The sequence below is a fragment of the Xenopus laevis genome, chromosome 1L (genome assembly GCF_017654675.1).
Source record: "Xenopus laevis strain J_2021 chromosome 1L, Xenopus_laevis_v10.1, whole genome shotgun sequence".
NCBI classification, from domain to species: Eukaryota; Metazoa; Chordata; class Amphibia; order Anura; family Pipidae; genus Xenopus; species Xenopus laevis.
This window is the reverse complement of record NC_054371.1, coordinates 31,772,013-31,797,239: the sequence shown is the minus strand read 5'-3', so window position 1 is coordinate 31,797,239 and position 25,227 is coordinate 31,772,013. Positions and strand designations below refer to the sequence as shown.

At 39.3% G+C, this 25,227-nt stretch overlaps 1 protein-coding gene across 2 annotated transcripts in view; it reads left to right on the top strand.

Annotated features, from left to right (window-relative positions):
- kcnip4.L (Kv channel interacting protein 4 L homeolog) overlaps window positions 1-25,227 on the top strand; it is a 196,709-nt gene that overhangs the window by 134,047 nt on the left and 37,435 nt on the right. For both annotated transcript variants that reach the window (XM_041582913.1, NM_001096062.1), the window contains 1 exon segment: window positions 20,029-20,153. In XM_041582913.1, the coding sequence (XP_041438847.1) occupies window positions 20,029-20,153 (125 nt within the window).

The following is a 25,227-nucleotide window of genomic DNA, read 5'->3' as shown; positions in this document are numbered from 1 at the left end:
TAGGAAAGGACCTGAATATAAAGATGAGTACTAAAAAGTAATACAATAATAAAGTAGTAAATTAATACTTTAATAATAAATAATAATACACTCTAATAATAAAATATTAAAGTAATAAAAAAAAAAATTTGTAGCCTTCAGAAGCATCCATTTTTAATCGGGGTCAGTGACCCCCTTTTGAAAGCTGAAAAAAGTCAGAAGAAGACAAATAATTCAAAAACTATAAAAAAAGAACAAAATGGAAGCCAAGTGAAAAGTTGCTTAGATTTAGCCATTCTATAACATACTGAAAGGTGAACAACCCTTTAATTACCCTGAATTTTAGGTTCCAAAATCTTACTATAAAGCAGGAAGTGGTTGGAATTGAACCTAGGACTTTAATGATGGTATAATTCTATATAACGATTGACAGCCATTGAGCCTCTCTGCAGAAAAGAGACTTGATAAAATAATATGAAATATCAGAAAAGCATAGGTACTAGTTTCTTCAAAGCAACAATATCCCATCAGATTTATTATGAATCACTTTCAGCAAAACTACAGCAATTTTTGCCAAGAACATTCACGAGTTAGGTATAAACATTTTTTAATGAACTGCAAGTTAGACCATTCACCCAGAAGCTTTGAATTTTGACGCCCAAGCCAAACCTGACAGATTCCAAATCCATATCTTGTTCTGGTTAGGACTAATTGTGATACTGTGTGTCTGCTCATTGGGATTATGTCCAAGCAATCTGTTTTCTGGCATGCACATAGCTCAGTTGGGAGAGAATTATCACATTAAAAGTTGAAATGTTTGTAGCATTTCAGAAAGTTAGTAAGTGCAGCTTAAAAGACTGTATTTTATACTTTTTTTTTGGTTGGGTTTTGTGGTTCAGATACACAAATCTAATAATTTGCTCATGTTATGTAAACATTAATCTTGACTCTACGTAGAGTACTTCTCTTCCATGGATCCATAGTTTCAGAATTCATTCCCAAAGCATAACTTTGATGGAGTATATCATTAAAAAAAGAACACAAGATAATCAGCTGCATTTATAGTGGCTGCTCTCGTGGCTACATAGTTCCAAGCATGTGAATATATCATGTCTTACTGCAGCTTATCATTAATGGCACAGTGATGGAACCAGTTTAGTATTGCCATCATTTATATTGAAAAGAAAATACCAGCTAAGATATAAATATAATATAGAAATCATGTTTCTGGGGAAAAGCCTGATCTTCTTAAAAAGACATACAGTATAGGCTGAATATTTCCAAGGATGACTACTCCCTGTTTTTCTATCAAAACAAAACTGGAGCAAAAAATGAGCCGGTATCTAATAAAGTATATCAGTCTGTTAGGTACAGTAAATCAGATGTGCACAAGAGTGCTCTGCTAAGACTCAGGATGATGAGTATGAAAATATTGCATGGCTGCATGTTTTATGTCCATTATACATAACCATCCATCATTATGATTCACAAAAAAATGTTTTCATGGAGATCACTCAACTATCAATGTCTACTCTTACCTTGAAATACAATTGCCAGATAAAATTGGTGATCTGTAGTTATTTCTACTATTAATGGGCAGCATGCTCCTTGTTCAATATGAGTGCAATGAATAGGGCTTGTGCTGAACTCATGCTGAATTGGGGGACACTGCCCCTTTAAATCCACTTCAATCAGTGTGCCGCAATCAGCAGCCTCAAAGGCTCCACTGACTCCCTTCCTGAGCCGCAATCCCATCCCCTTCATGTACCAGGGAGCAGGTCTGGGCCGACAGGGGCCCACCGGGTTTTTTCCCGGTGTTCCACCAGCCCAGTCTGACCCCAAGTGTGTATAAAGAAATAGAAAAAGAGGTAATTATTAAAGTAACACAAATCTTGGATATGTAAAGTCAACTGACTTTCTGTTTTATTTGTTCCTAAGTCAACTGACAGTCATGTAAAAAAAAAGGGTGCCAATAAAACAAAAACACAAGAGAAATACAGAAGTAGAGACTATGTAGAGGACCTTCTGATCTATTGAGTCACATGGGACAGTACTGAGATTTTCTAAGCTAAGGTTGCCTCTATATTCTAATATGTTTCAGACAGCTACATCTGAAGTTCCAATATTTTTATTATTTCTACATACTATATTGTAATTGTTATACAGGTATGGGACATGTTATCCAGATGCTTTCCAGATAAGGGATCATTCCATAATTTGGATCTCCGTGCCTTAGTCTCCTAAAAAAATCATTTAAAAATTAATTAAACCCAATAGGATTGTGTTGCCTGCAACAGGATTGATTTTATCTTTGTTTGGATCAAGTACAAGCTACTGTTTTATTATTACAGAGAAAAAGGAAATCAATTTTAAAAATGCAAATTATTTAATTAAAATGGAGTCTATGGGAGATGGCCTTCCTGTAATTATGGATAACAGGTTTCTGGATAACGGATGCCATACTTGTATATTATTTCTATAATTTTAATAGCATTCTAAACTGCTGTTACTTACACTAGTAAATGGTGCAGGGGACACCCATAAGGGTCCAAAAACATTGCTCACCGCTGGACTGTGTAACAAACACTTCTTCCTATAGTTCAGCATCAGTGATAACTATAATACTTAAAGTGGACCTGTCACCCAGACATTAAAAGCTGTATAATAAATGTTCAAATTAAACATGAAACCCAAATTATTTTTTTTTCTATTTAAGCATTCATAGCTGTTGTAAACTCATTAAAAAATTCTCAGCTGTCAATCAAATATCGCCTGCCCCTCCTCTATGCCTTAAGCATAGAGGTGGGGCAGGCAATTACTTTCACTTTCCATTCAGCACTTCCTAGATTTAGCTGCACTCCCCACATTTCCCCTATTCTCTTCACCATTTAATTGTGTAGGCAGGGCATGGGGATGGACATTGGGTCCCCCATTCTGGTGCACAAACAAGATTCTGAGATGATTCAAGGCTTGACTTAATAACAGTGGCTACAAAATGGCTCCTGCCTGCTTGCTATAATTATGAATTCCCAGATGGAAGGAAACAAGATTAAAAAATTTCATTTTGCTTGACTAACATCATAAAATAGGATTTTGAATAATTTTTTTGGGTGAAGGATCCCCTTTAAGGATAAAACCCATTCCTAAAGCATCCAAAAAATTGAATATCCAAGCTAAATTTGGTTCATTCTTTTTGCCAGACCATGTATCTCCATCTGCACTTTAAACAAGTTTAAATCATTTTCATAGCCTGCTAATATTCTTATATTATTTTTTTTAATTTTGAATAATAATGAGCAAATCTGTCCAAAACGATGGGAAAATTAACCAAATTGTGAGAATTTTCAAAACACATTGACATGTGACTTTTTTTTTGGGCAGAATACATTGAAGTCAATGGCTGTTGTTTTGTGTTGACTTGGTCAACTGGCATTTTTTATATTTTTGATCATTTAATAGAAATTAAATGGTGGTTCTTCTATGTCTTATTTCAGTCTGACCAACATGAAACCACCATTTATTGAAATTCAGGCTAACCAACATATAGGGGGGTTATTTAATGAAATTCGATTTCACCTAACTTTATAAAATAAAGAAAGCTCGACCAAACTCCCATCCATAATCTTATCTTATTTATCATTAAAATAACCACAAAAAAATCAGATTGCGGAAAGCCTCGATAAAATAGAGGGAGAACTTAAAATAGTATAATTTTTTCCGGACTTTACTCCCACGTCACTTGATTTTTCCGGGTTTTTGCCCAAGAACCCAGAATTTTTTGGATTATAGGGCTTAACCCAGAGCAGACCACTATATCTTCAAATTGGGATATGGACCTGCCATTGACTTATACATGACCTTAAAAGGTTTGAGATGCTTGAGTTTGGATTCTGGCTTTATGCAACATCATGGTATAATAAATCTTGAAAAATTTAAAAAAAAAAACTGAAAAAAAATAAAGGATTAATAAATAACCCCCTTAATGTAGCCAGATCATGTTGAAATTTATTTGCACATGCACATGTTATCTTATTCTCTGTACATGTTTACTGCAACTTGACTTGCTATATATTCTCTAGGTTTCTGCCATACTGAGAACAGTACTAAATGTAGTATTAAGGAGAGGTTATTGAGGTTTTTGCCTTGCTTGGCCGACAGTGTGACATCGATGGATATTCAAAGCAAGTCTCATTTTAATATACTAATTAATTTTGCTTACCAGTGGGAAATTTGCAATTTCTCAAGTAAATTGTATTTAAATGATCAGAGTTAATGTATTTTGTATTGCATATTATTGCGTTTCTCACTGAGGAAAGTTCATTTTTCAACATAATAGATCTGTGATATATCATTGTGGTGTATCTCTGTTGTGTAATAATATTGAGTTGAATATCATTTGTACTTTACAGTATTTAGTGGAATACACGGTCATTTGGGCAGTGGTGAAAAAGCTGGAGGAACAGGAAAATCTATGACATTACGTACAAATCTATGGAAAAAGCAAAGGGAAGGAAATTTAGACCCAGTGTAGAATCTGTTCAGCCTTTGGGCCTACACTTTCTCTAGCAACAGTTATAAATATCCAATCCCTGTTAGGCCAACAGAGGAGTGTAGCAGCCTTCGAAGGAGGTAAATGTGTATCTAGTTCCAGATCTAGGGTCCGATTAGCATGGCAAAGATCAGGACATAAGCAATTGTCATAGTCCAGAGTCAAAGCCAAGAGTCAAGATAAGTAAAAGAAGTGAGGCAGTGGGACAGTAACCAGATTTGATGGGAGTAAAACAGGGACACACACTAGGGTTGCCACCTGGCTGGTATTTTACCGGCCTGGCTAGTAAAAATGATGGTTGATCCCAATGTTATTAATAGGGAAAAAAGAGGTTAAGTATGCTGTACTGTGTTAGCCAGTAAAAATGTTACAGGGCAACCCTTTTGAAATAAAAAAATAACAAAAGTGGTATAAAGGTGATACCTTGATTTATTAGGGATAAAAAGATAAATATATAGGGAGGTCGGTATTTCTTTCCAGAAAAGGTGGCAACTCTAACACACACAGATACCATGAATTTGCCTAAAATTCTGCATCTTCCTTTAAAACTTTACCTCCAAAATGAATACTTAAGTTTAATAGATAGTTTATCTGGAACATGTGTAACGTAACTGGAGGGGGGCGGGCCCTGGTGCGGGACGTGTCACTGGGCCCCGGCCCCCCTCCGTATCAGCTTTTTTTACCCGAAATCGTCCGATGCGGCCGGAAATCGGCAGCACGAGCTGCCGGGGGCCCTGGCCCAATTGCACCCCCTGCTCCCCCCGGTAGTTCCGCCACTGTGGAACATAAAAATCAGTAAATATTTTTACATCTCTTGCCTTGAGCCACAATTTCGTGAAGGTCTGTGTTCTGCCTCAGAGATCACCTGACCAGAAATACTGCAGCTCTAACTGTAACAGGAAGAAGTGTGGGAGTAAAACACAGAACTTTGTCCATTAATTGGCTCATGTGACCTAACATGTATGGTTTGTTTGTGTACACTATGCATCGGAGTATTCCAGGGGGCGGCCCTCGATTCTTAAAATGGCAATTTTCTATTTAGGATTATCCAATGGCGCATACTACAAAAAAAAAGTATAGTTTTACAAAAATGGTTTATATACATGAAGCAGGATTTTACATATGGGCTGATTTACACCTACATTGTTCGAAAGTATAGTTTGCCTTTTAAAAGACAAAAACAACACACAGAACAATATAACAGCTAGAGAGAATTAAACAAAAGCTCACTTTGTCACAGAAAAAACAATAAAGATACCCAATAAAGACACAATCTGTTTGACAGGTGTATCTGTCTGAACTGACAGCTGGACAGCTCTAAGAAAGAGGCAGGTTAATACTGTACCACTAAGAGAAAGGTAAGAATATAGAATAGAATGTCTTATAGAATAAAAGACTGAACTGAATAAAAAAAGAGGAGCAAGAAGGAAAACTAGACTGTCCAATATGAAGATAAATCAATTAAGCATCTTGCAACAAACAGGTAGCCCATATCCTCTCAAACATGGAAACAATAGAGCCTCTCATAAAAGAGACTGATAAACAAATGAACTGACAGAAAGATATACTGTACTGTGTCATCAAGAGAGGTGTTATGAACAAGACCGTTTTCCACCCACATATATAAATTGGCAATTAAGTTTCTCTAAATGAGGCATTATTTTAGACATAAGAGCCCTACAGGAATATCCTAGGGATGGCACTGGCATTTAAAGGAGAACTAAACCCCCCTTGCTAATAAAAACCCCTATCCTCCATAGTCCCCCCCCCCTCCCTGCTCCCCCCACACAGTTGTTCACACAAATAAATGCCCCAAAGCTGGTAATTGATTGGGCACTTACTTAATAAAGATTCCCGAAGCGCTGAAGATGGTGTTCTCTGTTACAGCATATAACATATAATTTAGTTAATGTTTTTTTAAGGAAGGTGTTTCCATTATTATCAAAACCACTTCTATTCTTGACAATGCTTATTGAAATAAATTAGATCAATGTATCCGGCAAGAGTAATGTAGGGTTTTTTCAAATCACTAAATTATGCTAAGGTTGGCAGAACATGGCATTTTAATAAGTCATAAATCCGGATAACAGAAGCCATTTCCTTACATGACAATTTATGTGTGTTTTATTTTCATTACATTCAATTCAAAAACAGAAAATAATGTTTTATTTACTATAAGCTTGCTGTGAATGTTAATTACATTAGGGGATAGGGTTGTAATGTATGTTATATTGTGTAACTGTGTATTGTACCTGCCAAACCGAAGGCTTTATTTTTACACTTTGTGCCCAGGAAAATTACAATCAGAGTCTGTATTCCCTGATGGAAGCAATATTGATTGCCTACTAAATAAACCTACATCTAGGCTTGTAATAGAACAAAAAGATACAGTATGTTTTTCTCTGTGGGGTTCAGACTGAACAACTATAGCTGAAAAAAAATAGGTGAAAATTATAATATGCATTAAATGCATAGATATGTTATGTGAAATCCTACACTTATCAAATCAAACTTAGAAGCCCATTTATCAATATTCTCATTTCAGTGGTTTTAGAAGTTTTTGAAACCACAAATACATCAATTTTCTATAATACGACAAATGCCATGTAATTTATTAAAAGATCCAAATATAGAAAGTATGAACAAAAAAAAACTAAGGGGTAGATGTATTTTGACTTGAAGTGAAAATTCAAATTTTTGATTTTTTTTGTCAATACTCTCAAATTTGAATTGTGAGTTATCCAAACTCGATTTGAGTTTTAATTTCAGATTTATCATACTCTAGCCCTTTAAGAACTCATTTTCGCCACCTAAAACCTGCCGAATTACTGTGTAAGTCAATGGGAGAGGTTCAGACATCAATTTGGTGTTGTTTGCAGCCTATTTTGGAGAAAATTTTGAATTTTTTTTTATTCAAATCCAATTCTATTTGAGTTTTCAGGTTGGTTAAAAAAAATTAAAAAATTTGATTTGAATAATAAATTTAGAATTGAATTTCGAATTTCTCACATGAAACTCACATGAATTCAAAATTCTAGCCTTGGTAATCGTGCCTCTAAATGATGCGCTAAAAAAATCCAAAAACCTCTAAAAGTCTGAATGGCTAAAAAAAAGGTCAAATAGGAATTAGCCAAGCTCACATTGACTTCTATGGGACCTCAACTACTTTTACGTGCTGAAGTTGTATGAAAGGTTTTTGTGTGGTTTTTTACACTTCATAAATCTCATCGTTTTAGAGAAATAAAAAAACACAATTTTTAATAGTGATAGTAAAATTCTTCCATGACAGCACATTCTCCACTATCATTATTGATCTGGTTGTAGCACTGTCTATTGGCAAAATAACCAATATGCCTTCATAGCATAATTCAGCAATTTGGAATGCCCAACTGCCAACCAGAACTATTGAGTTGTTAGCAGCAAGAAAAAATTGACTGAGGGTGCCCATAAATAAACCATATCTCAAATAGTGAATAGGGATTAAAAAAAAAAAAAGAGAGAAGACTATATTAACAATTCCCTTTCATTTTAGTGCACTATTATAGCTATAACGGTCCACCTTTAGTTTTTACAGCCAAACATTTAAAGACTAGGGATGTAGCGAACTGTTCGCCGGCGAACTAGTTCGCGCGAACTTCGACTGTTCGCGTCCGCCGCAAGTTCGCGAACGTCGCGCGATGTTCGCCAATAGGCGTTCGCGTCAAAATCGTTCGACCATTCGACCATTCGATCGCTAAAATCGAACGATTGTCGTTCGAATCGAACGATCGAAGCCATTGGATTGAATGAAATCATTCGATCGAATGGCTTCGATCGTTCGATTCGAACGAAAATCGTTCGATCAAACGGTTAAAATCCTTCGATCGTTCGAATCGAACGATTTTCGGATGTTCGAAGTTCGCGAACTGTTCGCATTTTTTGCCGGTGTTCGCGAACGGCGTTCGCGGACGGCGTTCGCGAACGGCGTTCGCGGACGGCGTTCGCGAACACATACTCGGCAGTTCGCTACATCCCTATTAAAGACTTGTATTTGTTTTATGAAATGTGTTTGTGTTTAAATGAGTTCAGGACAGAAATGTCACTGCAATAGTAAAAACTGCATTTCAAAAACAAATCGGAGGTCAAAGCTGTGGGCTTCATCTTTGGTACTACCGACACGTGGAGGCCTATATATCAAATGTTGGATTTTAGTGGTTTTAGATGTTTTTGAAACCACGGCTAAGCTAACTTTCTCTAAAACCATGAATGTCTTGACATTAATGAAAAGATCCCAATAAAAAAAGTGGGAAAGGAAAATTACACTGAACAATCAAAAAAAAAAATATGAAAACCTCTTAACATTTTGAGTTTTGTAGACAATTCCTAGTGAAAAAAAAAATCTGAAAACCTCTAAGGGGTAGATTTATCAAGGGTCGAAGTGAATTTGTGGGAATTTTCGAAGTAAAGAAATTCGAAGTGATTTTTTGGATCATTCGACCATCGAATAGGATACTAGGACTTCGACTTCGAATTTTATTCGAAGTAAAATACTTTGAATTTTATTCGAAGTAAAATACTTTGAATATTCGACCATTCGATAATCGAAGTACTGTCTCTTTAAAAAAACTTCGACTTCAATACTTTGCCAAATTAAACCTGCCGAAGTGCTATGTTAGCCTATGGGGACCTTCTACAGCATTTTTCTAAGTTTTTTTAAGTCAAAGTAAAATCGTTAGAGCGTACGTTAAAATCGTTCAAATCGTTCGATCGAATGATTTTACTTCGACCGCAGAATCCCCAAATTCGATGAAAAAAGTTTGAATTTGATATTTGATATTTTTTCCTTCGAAATTCGACCCTTGATAAATCTGCCCCTTAAAACGGTCCAATAATAGGATCAGTGCAGCTGCCACTTGTTCTATGGGACCTTGACAATTGTTACCTGGTAAAGTTTTGTATTAGAGGTTTTCGTGGTTTTTACACTTCAATAAATCTTGCATTTTTACATGGGAAAACCACAAATGTTTAGACATTTGTGGGAAAAACTGGAAATAAATAATACTAGTAAATGGGTCCATAATTTATCCCCCCCTTTTAACACTAGTCCTAAACTTAAGGTTGTATTAGGACATAAAATTCACTTTTCACTTTTAAAGCTTTGTTTTCTTCCATTTCCCCCTAGACACATTTTTACAAGTTACCATTAAACATGGAGTTATTCTATGGCAAAGCTGTCCTCATACAACACTAGAATATATCATTTTTCACATTTAATAGCTTCTCCAGGGATCAATTCTAGAGGAATTTATATAACAAATATAAGGCCATCAAATCAAACAAATGAAAAGTTTACAAAGATATAGAGACTCTTACAGGCAGTGTATGAAACAGGCAATTGCTGTATGCTGTACAGAAGATAACTTTTTAAAGTAAATAAAACAGGGAACCAGTGTCTCCAAGGATTTCTTCACAAGTTTGAAATATCCAACTTATTGTCTCTAAAGTAGTTTTATGATTGTTCACCAAGGGTTTCAGTGCTTACCGCAATCACCCGCCGTGACTGGGGCCATATGAAATTTTATGAAAAGCAGTTCATCTGTAAGAGCATGGGAGCAGGGGGATAAAATGCAGCACTAAAGTCTGTACTAAAGATTTTAAGCTTTAAAGAATTGAATTCATTCTCTGCGGTAGTAAAACCCTTTGTTTTGCAGTTCCGGATATTTTGTCCCCTTGTAGGAAATAATCAGTAGAGATGTCGCGAACTTGTTCGCGCGAACATCGGGTGTTCGCGCTCGCCGGAAGTTCGCGAACGTCGCGCGACGTTCGCCATTTTGGGTTCGCCATTGTTGGCGCTTTTTTTTGCCCTCTCACCCCAGACCAGCAGGTACATGGCAGCCAATCAGGAAGCTCTCCCCTGGACCACTCCCCTTCCCTATAAAAACCGAAGCCCTGCAGCGTTTTTTCACTCTGCCTGTGTGTGCTGAAGAGATAGTGTAGGGAGAGAGCTGCTGCCTGTTAGTGATTTCAGGGACAGTTGAAAGTTTGCTGGCTAGTAATCGTTTTGATACTGCTCTGTTATTGGAGGGACAGAAGTCTGCAGGGGTTTGAGGGACATTTTAGCTTAGGTAGCTTTGCTGGCTAGTAATCTACCTTCTACTGCAGTGCTCTGTATGTAGCTGCAGTGGGCAGCTGTCCTGCTTCTGATCTCATCTGCTGACTGCTGCAATAACAGTAGTCCTTGTAAGGACTGCTTTTATTTATTTTTTTGTTGTTTTTACTACTACTACTACTACTACTATAAGAGCCCAGTGCTATTAGTCTAGCAGTGTTGGGGAGTGGGACTGGTGTGCTAATCTGCTGCTCCTAGTAGTTCAGCAGCACCAACTTTAATTTTTTTTTTTAATATTCATTTTTTTTTATTTTACTTTTTTTTATTTTACTACCGCTGTAGTAGTGTATAAGTTGACCTTTTAGGCATTATTTGCCCTGTAGGCATTATTTGCACAGTGTTTTCTTCAACCCGCCATCTAGCTGTGTGACCTTGTTCACATTCTGTCTAAATATCCATAATATTACCGTCTCCAGAAAAAACACCGGAGTGACTTTTTTCAAGCAGCCATTATATATTTTACGTAATCCGTATCCACCGCTGTAGTAGTGTATACGTTGACCTTGTAGGCATTATTTGCACAGTGTTTTCTTCAACCCGCCATCTAGCTGTGTGACCTTGTTCACATTCTGTCTAAATATCCATAATATTACCGTCTCCAGAAAAAACACCGGAGTGACTTTTTTCAAGCAGCCATAATATATTTTACGTAATCCGTATCCACCGCTGTAGTAGTGTATACGTTGACCTTGTAGGCATTATTTGCACAGTGTTTTCTTCAACCCGCCATCTAGCTGTGTGACCTTGTTCACATTCTGTCTAAATATCCATAATATTACCGTCTCCAGAAAAAACACCGGAGTGACTTTTTTCAAGCAGCCATAATATTTTACGTAATCCGTATCCACCGCTGTAGTAGTGTATACGTTGACCTTGTAGGCATTATTTGCACAGTGTTTTCTTCAACCCGCCATCTAGCTGTGTGACCTTGTTCACATTCTGTCTAAATATCCATAATATTACCGTCTCCAGAAAAAACACCGGAGTGACTTTTTTCAAGCAGCATTCATATATTTTACGTAATCCGTATCCACCGCTGTAGTAGTGTATACGTTGACCTTGTAGGCATTATTTGCACAGTGTTTTCTTCAACCCGCCATCTAGCTGTGTGACCTTGTTCACATTCTGTCTAAATATCCATAATATTACCGTCTCCAGAAAAAACACCGGAGTGACTTTTTTCAAGCAGCATTCATATATTTTACGTAATCCGTATCCACCGCTGTAGTAGTGTATACGTTGACCTTGTAGGCATTATTTGCACAGTGTTTTCTTCAACCCGCCATCTAGCTGTGTGACCTTGTTCACATTCTGTCTAAATATCCATAATATTACCGTCTCCAGAAAAAACACCGGAGTGACTTTTTTCAAGCAGCCATAATATATTTTACGTAATCCGTATCCACCGCTGTAGTAGTGTATACGTTGACCTTGTAGGCATTATTTGCACAGTGTTTTCTTCAACCCGCCATCTAGCTGTGTGACCTTGTTCACATTCTGTCTAAATATCCATAATATTACCGTCTCCAGAAAAAACACCGGAGTGACTTTTTTCAAGCAGCCATAATATATTTTACGTAATCCGTATCCACCGCTGTAGTAGTGTATACGTTGACCTTGTAGGCATTATTTGCACAGTGTTTTCTTCAACCCGCCATCTAGCTGTGTGACCTTGTTCACATTCTGTCTAAATATCCATAATATTACCGTCTCCAGAAAAAACACCGGAGTGACTTTTTTCAAGCAGCCATTAATATATTTTACGTAATCCGTATCCACCGCTGTAGTAGTGTATACGTTGACCTTGTAGGCATTATTTGCACAGTGTTTTCTTCAACCCGCCATCTAGCTGTGTGACCTTGTTCACATTCTGTCTAAATATCCATAATATTACCGTCTCCAGAAAAAACACCGGAGTGACTTTTTTCAAGCAGCCATAATATATTTTACGTAATCCGTATCCACCGCTGTAGTAGTGTATACGTTGACCTTGTAGGCATTATTTGCACACTGTTTTCTTCAACCCGCCATCTAGCTGTGTGACCTTGTTCACATTCTGTCTAAATATCCATAATATTACCGTCTCCAGAAAAAACACCGGAGTGACTTTTTTCAAGCAGCCATAATATATTTTACGTAATCCGTATCCACCGCTGTAGTAGTGTATACGTTGACCTTGTAGGCATTATTTGCACAGTGTTTTCTTCAACCCGCCATCTAGCTGTGTGACCTTGTTCACATTCTGTCTAAATATCCATAATATTACCGTCTCCAGAAAAACACCGGAGTGACTTTTTTCAAGCAGCCATAATATATTTTACGTAATCCGTATCCACCGCTGTAGTAGTGTATACGTTGACCTTGTAGGCATTATTTGCACACTGTTTTCTTCAACCCGCCATCTAGCTGTGTGACCTTGTTCACATTCTGTCTAAATATCCATAATATTACCGTCTCCAGAAAAAACACCGGAGTGACTTTTTTCAAGCAGCCATAATATATTTTACGTAATCCGTATCCACCGCTGTAGTAGTGTATACGTTGACCTTGTAGGCATTATTTGCACACTGTTTTCTTCAACCCGCCATCTAGCTGTGTGACCTTGTTCACATTCTGTCTAAATATCCATAATATTACGTCTCCAGAAAAAACACCGGAGTGACTTTTTTCAAGCAGCCATAATATATTTTACGTAATCCGTATCCACCGCTGTAGTAGTGTATACGTTGACCTTGTAGGCATTATTTGCACACTGTTTTCTTCAACCCGCCATCTAGCTGTGTGACCTTGTTCACATTCTGTCTAAATATCATAATATTACCGTCTCCAGAAAAACACTGGAGTGACTTTTTTCAAGCAGCCATAATATATTTTACGTAATCCGTATCCACCGCTGTAGTAGTGTATACGTTGACCTTTGTAGGCATTATTTGCACACTGTTTTCTTCAACCCGCCATCTAGCTGTGTGTATTATCGTTTCCAGAAAAACCAACTGAGTTTTTGTTGTTGTTGTTGTTTTTTTAAAAAATAATGCCAGGCAAAGGCAGGCCGCCACGCAGAGGCCGTGCTAGGGGCCGTGCTGCTATGCAATCCTGTGGCCCTAGCAAATTGCCCAGTTTTAAAAAGCCAATGACCCTGAACTCCCAAAATGCTGAAGAGGTAGTTGACTGGCTTACACAGCACACCCCATCCTCTACCGTTTCTAACTTTACCACAACATCCTCCTCATCCTCCACTGCTATGGCCACCCCACGTAACACTTCCTCCACCACCGGTGCCCCTTCTTCACTGGGGTCAGAGGAGTTATTTTCCCATGAGTTTCTTGAACTGAGTAATGCGCAACCATTATTGCCAGAAGAAGATGAAGGAGATGAGGACCTTACACCAGATTTAATTCTGGCAGAGAACACGACAGAGATGGACATAATGAGTGATGAGGAGGAGGTCCCCGCTGCTGCTTCCTTCTGTGATGTGTCAGAAGAAATTGATGCATCTGAGGAGAATGATGATGAGGAGATTGATGTTTTGTGGGTGCCTAGTAGAAGAGAGCAAGAGGAGGGTAGTTCAGATGGAGAGACGGAGAGTCAGAGAGGCAGTAGGAGAATAAGACTTAGAAGAAGCAGGGAGGACAGCCCGCAGGGATCAGTAGGGCAACAACATGTATCGGCACCTGTGTTCAGCCGGCCAACGCACCCGCCATTGCCGCCAATGCCGCCAACTTCTACTGTTACCGCCAGATCGCACACTTCCAAAAAGTCAGCAGTGTGGGATTTTTTTAATGTGTGTGCCTCTGACAAAAGCATTGTAATTTGCAATGAGTGCAGTCAGAAACTGAGCCTTGGTAAGCCCAACAGCCACATAGGTACAACTTCTATGCGAAGGCACATGAGCGGCAAGCACAAAGCACTTTGGGAGCAACACCTCAAAGGCAACAGGCAAACTAAAAGCCACACTCCTTCTGGTCCAGCATCTTACTGCTCTACCTCTGCTCTCCTTGACCCGTCTGAACCACCCTCCACTCCGCCTTCCACCTTGACCACCTGTTCCCATTCCCAGTCATCTGCCACCAGCCAAGTTTCTGTGAAGGCCATGTTTGAGCGTAAGAAGCCAATGTCTGACTGTCACCCCCTTGCCCGGCGTCTGACAGCTGGCTTGTCTGCACTCTTAGCCCGCCAGCTTTTACCATACCAGCTGGTGGACTCTGAGGCCTTCCGCAAATTTGTAGCAATTGGGACACCGCAGTGGAAGGTACCCAGCCGCAATTTTTTTCTAAAAAGGGAATACCACACCTGTACCAACATGTGCAGAGCCAAGTTACCGCATCTCTGTCACTTAGTGTTGGGCCAAAGGTCCATATGACTACTGACGCATGGTCCTCCAAGCATGGTCAGGGCAGGTATGTCACCTACACTGCCCACTGGGTGAACTTGGTAATGGCTGGGAAGCAGGGAATGGGTAGCTCAACAACAACAGTGGAGTTGGTGTCACCGCCACGGATTGCACGCGGTTCTGCCACCACCTCTACTCCTCCATCGCTCTCTACCTCGTCTTCTTCTTCTTCTTACTCTGCTGCTGGGTCCTCCTTCTCCTCCTCCACACCTGTGCACCCCCAGCTCCCCCTAGGCTATTCGACGTGCCAGGTACGCCGTTGTCACGCTGTCTTGGGGATGACGTGCCTGGAAAGCAAAAACCATACCGGATCTGTACTCCTGTCATCTCTGCAGTCACAGGCCGATCGGTGGCTGACCCCACACCAACTGCAGATCGGAAAAGTGGTGTGTGACAATGGAAGCAATCTGTTGGCAGCGTTGAGACTAGGCAATTTAACACATGTGCCCTGCATGGCACATGTGTTAAATTTAATAGTCCAACGTTTTGTCTCCAAGTACCCAGGATTCCAGGACGTTCTCACCCAGTCCAGAAAGGTGTCGGCCCATTTCAGACGTTCCTACACAGCCATGGCACGCCTTGCTGACATTCAGCAGCGCTACAACATGCCAGTCAGGCGTTTGATTTCTGACAGCCAGACTCGCTGGAATTCAACGCTCCTTATGTTGGAACGTCTGCTGCAACAACAAAGGGCCGTCAACGAGTACCTTTTTGAACTGGGTGGTAGGACTGGATCTGCACAGCTGGGGATTTTTTTCCCCCGTTACTGGGTGCTTATGCGCGATGCCTGCAGGCTCATGCGACCTTTTGAAGAGGTGACAAATATGGTCAGTCGCACCGAAGGCACCATCAGCGACCTAATACCCTTCGCTTTCTTCCTGGAGCGTGCCGTGCGACGAGTGACAGATGAGGCTGTAGACCAGCGTGACGAGGAGCTGGAAGCGCACGATTTCTGGTCGGAATCACCAGAACGAACCCAGGCACCTGCTGCAACGCAGGGAGAGGTGCCAGAAGTGGAGTCAGAGGAGGAAGGTGGCTTTGTGGAGGAGGAGGAGGAGGACCAACAGGAGCAGGCTTCCCAGGGGCTAGTGGTGACCTTTTGGGGACCCCTGGTCTTGTACGTGGCTGGGGGAGGAGACCGTGGATGATGCAGTCCTTGATAATGAGGAAGCGGAGATGGATAGCTCTGCATCCAACCTTGTGAGAATGGGGTCTTTCATGCTGTCATGCCTGTTGAAGGACCCCCGTATCAAGAGGCTTAAGGAGAAGGACCTGTACTGGGTCGCAACGCTACTAGACCCTCGGTACAAGCATAAAGTGTCAGAAATGTTACCAACATACCACAAGTCCGAAAAGATGCGGCATTTACAAACCAGCCTGCAAAACATGTTGTACAATGCTTTTAAGGGTGATGTCACTTCAGGAACTCATCAACATTCCAGGGACAGAGGTGCCAGTAATCCTGCCACGAGCACACCTGCAAGGACAAAGCCCTTTGGCCAGTCTGTAACGTCAGACATGCAAATGTTTTTCTGTCCAAGGCAGCGCCACAACCCTTCTGGATCCACCCTCAAAGAACGCCTCGACCGGCAGGTAGCGGACTACCTGGCATTAACTGCAGATATCGACACTCTGAGGAGCGATGAACCCCTGGACTACTGGGTGCGCAGGCTTGATCTGTGGCCAGAGCTGTCACAATTTGCCATGAACCTCTTGTCTTGCCCAGCCTCAAGTGTGCTCTCAGAAAGGACCTTCAGTGCAGCAGGAGGGATTGTAACTGAGAAGAGAACTCGCCTAGGTCACAAAAGTGTCGATTACCTGACCTTTATTAAAATGAATGAGGGGTGGATCTCGGAGGGTTACTGCACGCCGGAAGACTTGTTCTGACTTCTATGCAGCTGTCCTTCTCTTCAAGCCTCATGACTCCACACACAGCTGTCCTTTAGCGTCCTCCTCCTCCCTCCGCCACCGTTACAAACTAGGGTGCAAACCCTACTGGTTTAATTTTTTCTGGCCTCTGTGCTTCAGTGGCTGCAACCAAAAAAACTGGGCAAACAATGTCTACAAGGTCAACGTATGGCAAAAAATGACTATTTTCAGCATTTATATGGCATATTTTTTCTGGCAACTGTGCTTCAGTGGCTGCGTCCAAAAAAATGCATATTTTCTGCATTTATATGGCATAATTTTTTCTGGCCTCTGTGCTTCAGTGGCTGCAACCAAAAAAATGCATATTTTCAGCATTTATATGGCATAATTTTTCTGGCCTCTGTGCTTCAGTGGCTGCAACCAAAAAAATTTATATTTTCAGCATTTATATGGCATAATTTTTCTGGCCTCTGTGCTTCAGTGGCTGCAACCAAAAAAATGCATATTTTCAGCATTTATATGGCATAATTTTTCTGGCCTCTGTGCTTCAGTGGCTGCAACCAAAAAAATGCATATTTTCAGCATTTATATGGCATAATTTTTCTGGCAACTGTGCTTCAGTGGCTGCGACCAAAAAAATGACTATTTTCAGCATTTATATGGCATATTTTTTCTGGCCTCTGTGCTTCAGTGGCTGCGGCCAAAAAAACTGGGCAAACAATGCCTACAAGGTCAACGACGTTGACCTTGTAGGCATTGTTTGCCCAGTTTTTTTGGCCGCAGCCACTGAAGCACAGAGGCCAGAAAAAATATGCCATATAAATGCTGAAAATAGTCATTTTTTGCCATACGTTGACTCAACGTATATGGCAAAAAATGACTATTTTCAGCATTTATATGGCATATTTTTTCTGGCAACTGTGCTTCAGTGGCTGCAACCAAAAAAACTGGGCAAACAATGTCTACAAGGTCAACGTATGGCGAAAAATGACTATTTTCAGCATTTATATGGCATATTTTTTCTGGCAACTGTGCTTCAGTGGCTGCAACCAAAAAAACTGGGCAAACAATGTCTACAAGGTCAACGTATGGCGAAAAATGACTATTTTCAGCATTTATATGGCATATTTTTTCTGGCAACTGTGCTTCAGTGGCTGCGTCCAAAAAAACTGGGCAAACAATGCCTACAAGGTCAACGTATGGCAGTTGTTTAAAGAGAACAGTAGATTACTAGCCAGCAAAGCTACCTAAGCTAAAATGTCCCTCAAATCCCTGCAGACTTCTGTCCCTCCAATACAGAGCAGTATCAAGCAGATTACTAGCCAGCAAACTTACTATCATCTGTCCCTGAAATCACTAACAGCTCTCCCCCTACACTATCTCTTCCAAGCACACACAGGCAGATTTTTCAGATACATTTTTGCCCTTGATCCCCCTCTGGCATGCCACTGTCCAGGTCGTTGCACCCTTTAAACAACTTTAAAATCATTTTTCTGGCCAGAAATTTTTTTTTTAGATGTTAAAGTTCGCCTTCCCATTGAAGTCTATGGGGTTCGCGAACCGTTCGCGAACCGCTCGCGTTTTTGCGCAAGTTCGCGAATATGTTCGCGAACTTTTTTTCCGACGTTCGCTACATCCCTAATAATCAGACCATGATTAAATATCTCTGTCTTAACACATAAATACTATTCTGCAAGATCTAGATAATTTCTCTAAAAAATAATCAAGAATAACTAAATATTATGAAAATAGTATATCCAGTTGTAAGCAGAGATGTAAAATCAGTTATTGCATTTTTCTGTTTCACCAATGGACGTAAAGACATAGAGGCCCATTTATCGAAGGTCGAATTTCGAATTCATGTGTATTTGATTAATTTTGTAATTTTTTTTAAATTTGAATATACTCACAATTCGACTGGGAGGTTATTTAAGAAAAAATTTGAATGTCTAATATTCGATCGAATTTGTACCAATCGAGTTTTTCTTAAAAAAAAGAAAACCTTGGAACAGGAAGGCTATTAATATCCCCAATTGGTTCAATGGACCTCTGTCATTGACTTGTACATGAACACAGGTTTTAGTTTAGATGAATATTTAAATTAGGACTGTTTCCGTGGTCAAGATGTGCTAAATCTCACGTTTGAATTTAATTTAAATAGGGGCATTAAAATGTGTGAATTTCGACACCAAAAAATTTTGAAAATTCAGATTTACTATTTGACCCTTAATAAATCTGCCCCATATTGTCTGTTTCTGCTCACCACTAATTTTTAAAACCATTAGGCGGGGGTGCAATGAGGCTGTGACAACAAAACACATATAGACAAATACAAGATTCCTCTGCACTAAACCCATTATCAATATATTTAAGACAGAGACATTTTGTGCATACTGCTACTGAAAAATGCCTTACCCTTTAAACAAAACAGAGATTGTTTGTCCATATATTACAATATATTTAAGCTGGCCAACTACGACAAAGTCATCCCATATCTGGCCAGTCCTACACTCAATTTTCATCTGATTCATTAAGAATTCTATTGCTTCATTATACATTTTACACAGGGACTAAGTTTTACCTGCAACTTACTTGCTGCTTTCAAAGTAAAACTCTCAAACTTGGCTGCCCTTTTATTGGCCACCAGTGGGATCACCTGACTATAGCTGGGAAGGGTGGGAGCTACAACATGGAGCTGGTCACTGCTCGTTTATAAACTATAACAAACAAGGTATGCACAAAATGTCTCAATGTCTTAAATATATTGATAATGGGTTGAGTGCAGAGGACTCTTGTATTTGTCAAGAAGTCATCCAAACCACTCTTAAAAGCATTAAACATCACCCAGCAGGCTATTTGACTACCTCACTGCCCTCACTGTGAAGAACCATTTACACTGCTTTAAATCAAAGTGCTGTTCCTCAAGTCTAAAGGTCTTTTCAAATCATGGAAAATTCAAAGCACACTATTATAAAAAAGGACAGACGCAATTAGATACTGTGTGGGAATCTCTCTTTTTATTTCTCTTTCAGTTTTAATCAAATCAATTTACGTATATTAATCATTCTAGTATTATTCCTTACTTTTCTTTAGACAATGTGGAAGATGAAATGGAGACAGCAACTGTGCGTCATCGCCCGGAGGCACTTGAACTGCTGGAAGCACAGACCAAGTTTACAAAGAAGGAGCTTCAGATTCTGTACAGAGGTTTCAAAAACGTATGTTTCTTTTTGTCTCATTTTCAGTTTTAGCCTCTACTGCAACATGTCAATAAGATATTAAACTGGGTGAAATGTGGAAAGTAAATGTATTTCAATTCTATATGTTTAAAGCATAAATTAATTCCAGTCAGTCTTTTCCATAAGACTATCATGATTTGCTTAAGAAATAACATGAATTATCCAAGATAAACTACAAGATAAAGAACCTTAAAAGGAAAAATTATTTGAAGGATTAAACCAGGAAATCAAGTTTTGCCTAATGAAAGGATATGTAGTGATATCAAACCTCAAACAATAACTAATGTTCAATGAATGTAAAGTTACTTATACAGGTATGGAAGCTGTATCCAGAATGCTAGGGACCTGGGGTTTTCCAAATAATGGATCTTTCCATAATTTGGATCTTCATTCCTTACGTCTACTAGAAAATCGTTTAAACATTAAATGAATTAAGAGGCTGGTTTTGCCTCCAATAAGGATTCATTATGTCCTAGTCTGGATCAAGCACAAGCTACTGTTTTATTATTACAGAGAAAAAGGAAATCATTTTAAAAAATTTGGATTATTTGGATAAAATGGAGTCTATGGCAGATGCATAGCTTTCGGGATAACAGGTTTCCAGATAATGGATCCCATACCTGTTCTCTTATACAATATGTACTGGTGTGCTCATTTTAACCAGAACTGCATTTGTTTAGTAACCTTTGACAATGTAAAGAACCACCAAACAAATCTAGAAAATTCACACAATTCGCACAACTCTGGGTAATGTTTCACGATCACAGGAGCCTTCTCCGGTTTCAAGGTTTGATATTTTTTTTTTAGTGAGTCTAGGTCTGCTACGGACAAATGGAATGCTATACTCCTGGAATATCTTTAGTAGAAATTTGTTACATTATGGAATATATAATTTAAATTTAGGCTCTATGTTTTTACATTTTCTTAACATGCAGTAATGATATTTCTTAGATCAGAAAACCAATCGTAGTTAAAGTGGACCTGTCACCCAGACATAAAATGCTGTATAATAAAAGTCCTTTTCAAATTAAACATGAAATCCAATTTCTATTTTTTATTAAAGCGTTCATAGCTGGTGTAAGCTCATTTAAAAATCTCAAATATTATCTGTCCCTCCTCTATTAGCCTTAGGCATAGAGGCGGGGCAGACAATTACTTTCACTTTCCATTCAGCCCTTCCTAGATGTCACTGCTCTCCCCACATTTCCCCGTTCTCTAAACCGTTTAATTGTGTAGCCAGGGCATTGGGATGAACATCAGGTCCCCCATTCTGGTGCACCAACAAGATTCTGAGATGATGCAAGGTTTTCCTTTAATAACAGTGTCCACAAAATTGCTCCTGCTTGCTTGCTGTAAGGAAACAAGACTCAAATAATTTATATAGTGTAATTAAAGTTAATTTTGCTTGACTAATGTGATAAAATTGGATTATGGATAATTGTTTTGGGTGACGGTTCCACTTTAAGGACCGGTATAAAGGGTCCTTCACCCAAATACATAGAGGTTATGAGAAGAATTAGGTCTTAAACAATCAAATGACCTCAATGCCTGATATTATGGGTTACTCTCCAAAACATGGGTAGGTCAAAGATAGGACTTTTTTTTATTTCCAGAACCAATGAATAGGGGTATGAAGGCTGTACTGCTTCAATGAAGAAAATAAAAATGTAACATATGATACTTTTATGTTTTAGGGTCTGGCCACATGGGCAGATTCGGCGGGATTAGTCGCCAGACGACAAATCTCTTCTTCACGGCGACTAATCTTCCCTTTCTGCCTTCTCCTGCCTTCCGTGGCTAAAATGTAAATCGCCTGGGGGCAGGCACACCGATTGCTTTGTTTTCCAAATTTTCCTTGTGAGTCAATTACGGGCGACTTCTGAAAACGAAGTGTTCCCTGTGCCTGCCCCCAATCGATTTACATTTTAGCCGACGGAAGGCAGAAAGGGAAGATTAGTCGTAGTGAAGAAGAGGAGATTTGTCGCTTGGCGACTAATCTTGCTGAATCTGCCCGTGTGGCCAGACCCTTAGGGGTATGTTTTAAGGGTATGCCCAACAGAAAATGGCCAGAAATTGTTCTTCTTGGGCTTATAGATGAATAGTTTCTTGTGATAGCCTTTATAGTTTTCTATAAGTTGTACTGCTTGGGTGAAGATAATAATTTTGGAATACTTGTTTCAAGACAGATTGATATATTTTAAGACTTTTAATAAAATGTATAATTTCCATGTTGGAAATGTTAACTATTTGGATTATAGCTGGCAATTCTGGATAGCCAGAATTCCATTTGTTGATTTTTGAACTTCACTGGAAGAACACTTGCATTTACTCTATTAGGCTCTCTTAAGCTCATTTGACATTTCAGGCTACATCAGTATTTCTAACCTGAAACTGAAGCATAAACTCGCCTGACATTTTAATTTTTGTATTAGATACCAAGCAATGCTTTAACAAGCTGAAATATGGAAAAATGATCAACCAAGCCAAATGTCAGTGTAATACCTTTCACTTGTCATTGACCTATAACTTGGCAGTTTAAATCTACATAGTGGTTTTAGTCATTGAAAGGGTCCTGCTGCTCATTTAGTGGCATTTATTTAATGAACAGAATTGGTTACATAACATCTTCCAGTTCTAGCGTGATGTGTTGGATAATCCACGGGTCAAAATATTTTGTTTAGTAAAATACAGTTTAATTAGAGGTTCTGCTTCTCTAAATATATTTCCTTTCCCTTTAAGGATTAGAAACCCTCATATAAACTGTACAAAATACAAAATTGATAAAAAGGGGGTTTCATGTAAGTGAATAGATGCCAACAGGAATGAAATACATTAGGCTTGGTTATTCTATGTCTTATTAAACTACTTTTTAATTATTGCATATGTTTACTCTCATGAAGCTATTAAAGCTGTTTGATGACACCCTTCAACTGGAGTGACTGTGAGCCACTCTACAGTATCACTTAATCTCCTCCACTGCATCTTTATTAGGGCCTTATTCTGGAGTTTCAGCTGTACTAAAAACTCAACTGGCTGCACATGTTATAGTCTGAACCAGTGCACCTTGTATTTAATACAACTTGTTACTGAAAAAAAAGTATCATATATTACACCTGTGAACAGGCATTAAAAGACAAAAAATTAACTTAGATACATGTATGGCCAGTGTAAACGCCCCTTCTGGATGAATACAGCACTACCTGCATTCAGCAACTCTGTATTGAAGGAGACCCTGGGGAAAACATATAGGCATCCCCTCTACCACCACTATCAGTCCCATAGCTACAGTAAGTTAGGGAGAGCTGGTGGGCGCAGGGTGCTTTCCTACTGAATGCACTGTGGAAGAAGGTCCAAGTCCAAGGCTTCCCGGCTCCCACTCGCACCATGCACTGCACCTTGCTCCAGACTTTTAAACTGGTGTGAGAGTAATACCTCAGATGCAAGTGCTGTATAAACAGTGTCGGACTGGGACACCAGGGGCCCACCCATAAACCTTAGACCAGGGGCCCACTGTCAGTACTATTATTATTCTTCTCCTCACTCAACCTCTATTCTCTTAGTCTCTATTCTTTACATACTATAATCTATTATTCCATCTATTTAGTCTCTTTGTTCTCAAAGAAATAGGAAATGGCCATAAAATAGACCAAATCGTTAGCAGCACAAGGGCCCCCTGACACCTGGGCCCACCGGGAGTTTTCATGGTATCCTGGTGGGCCAGTCAGACACTGTGTGTAAATGAACACTAATGGCATGCAATTTTGCCTCCTTAGTTCTCCAGTAATTTTGCCATGATGATTATTAAATGACTCCTATTGTTTTAAATAGATGGAAATTATCTGGTAATTTTCAATATTTGCACATATGTAGCAATACTCAGCCTGCATTTTGTAAAACGTTTGTAAGCGCCAAGAACAAGAGTGCTTTTAATAACCTCAACTGATAGGGGTGGAGCTTGGAGTGAGCTCTCTTTGTCCAGAAAGTGGGAGGCAAGCCGGTAGAGCTTGGATAGCAGAGATGGAGGCAAAACTGTGATTGAAATATGTAGACTGGGTGGCCCTTATAGTGGCACTTCCAAAGATCAGGTTTCTTAAATAGTCAAACAGCCAGTTGACCAGTTTGATCTGGTTTATGAAGATCATTTGATGTATATTTTGTTTGAAATTGAAATTGCCTTGGGGAAACCCCCGCTGTGAATAAAACACAGGAGCATACTTGCCTGAACTTACATTGGGTGTTGTGAAAAGGTATTGCCTCTTCTGCTATTTTAGTGAATAACCACAATGCTATTCAGGCCCGGATTTGTGGCAAGGCCACAAAGGCCCAGGTCTAGGGTGGCCACATCCTATAGTGCATTAGGAAAGCAGAGTTCCCCATCGATGTAGCCAGGCGCTAGGACCATAAGGCCTCGGGGCACAGCGGAGGTAAATCCGGCCCTAATACTATTTACAGTTTTACAAATTTCCCAGTCATTTGTATCATACACTGTAACAAAAGTAAAATACTTTGAGGGAAACACAAACGTTGGAAAAAAGGATCTCCTTTATATTCATTGAATTATCTGTTTTGATGGAGGAACCCTTGGAGGGAGTTCTTGTGATATATGATGCCTGTTGCTTTCCCTGGCATTGCAGTGGCAATTTGCTGCTATTTATTTTAATCAAATAAAACATTGATTTAGAACGCATTACATATCCCTCTGGCCTTGAAAGGGATACAACTTGCTGCTATTGATCCCAATTTAGGGGAGAGATTTGATTATTTTCAGCAACACATCCATTTTCTTTTCTTTATACTTTATTTAATGAAAAGGCCATTGCACTTGTTGGAGTTGCAGCTAAACGTATGACTGCAGAACGGCTCCAAAGCAATTGATATAATCATCATGAATAATGACTCTTTCTTCAGGGCTCTCAGTGCTGGGCAGCCGTGATGCAGGGAGACGCCTGACAACTTTATGTTTTTGTGATGCTTTCAGAGATCACAAACATGGTTCTCTTACTGAGATGCCAGGCTGGAAGCTTTGTTGGCCACTTGCTGAAACCTGTCATCC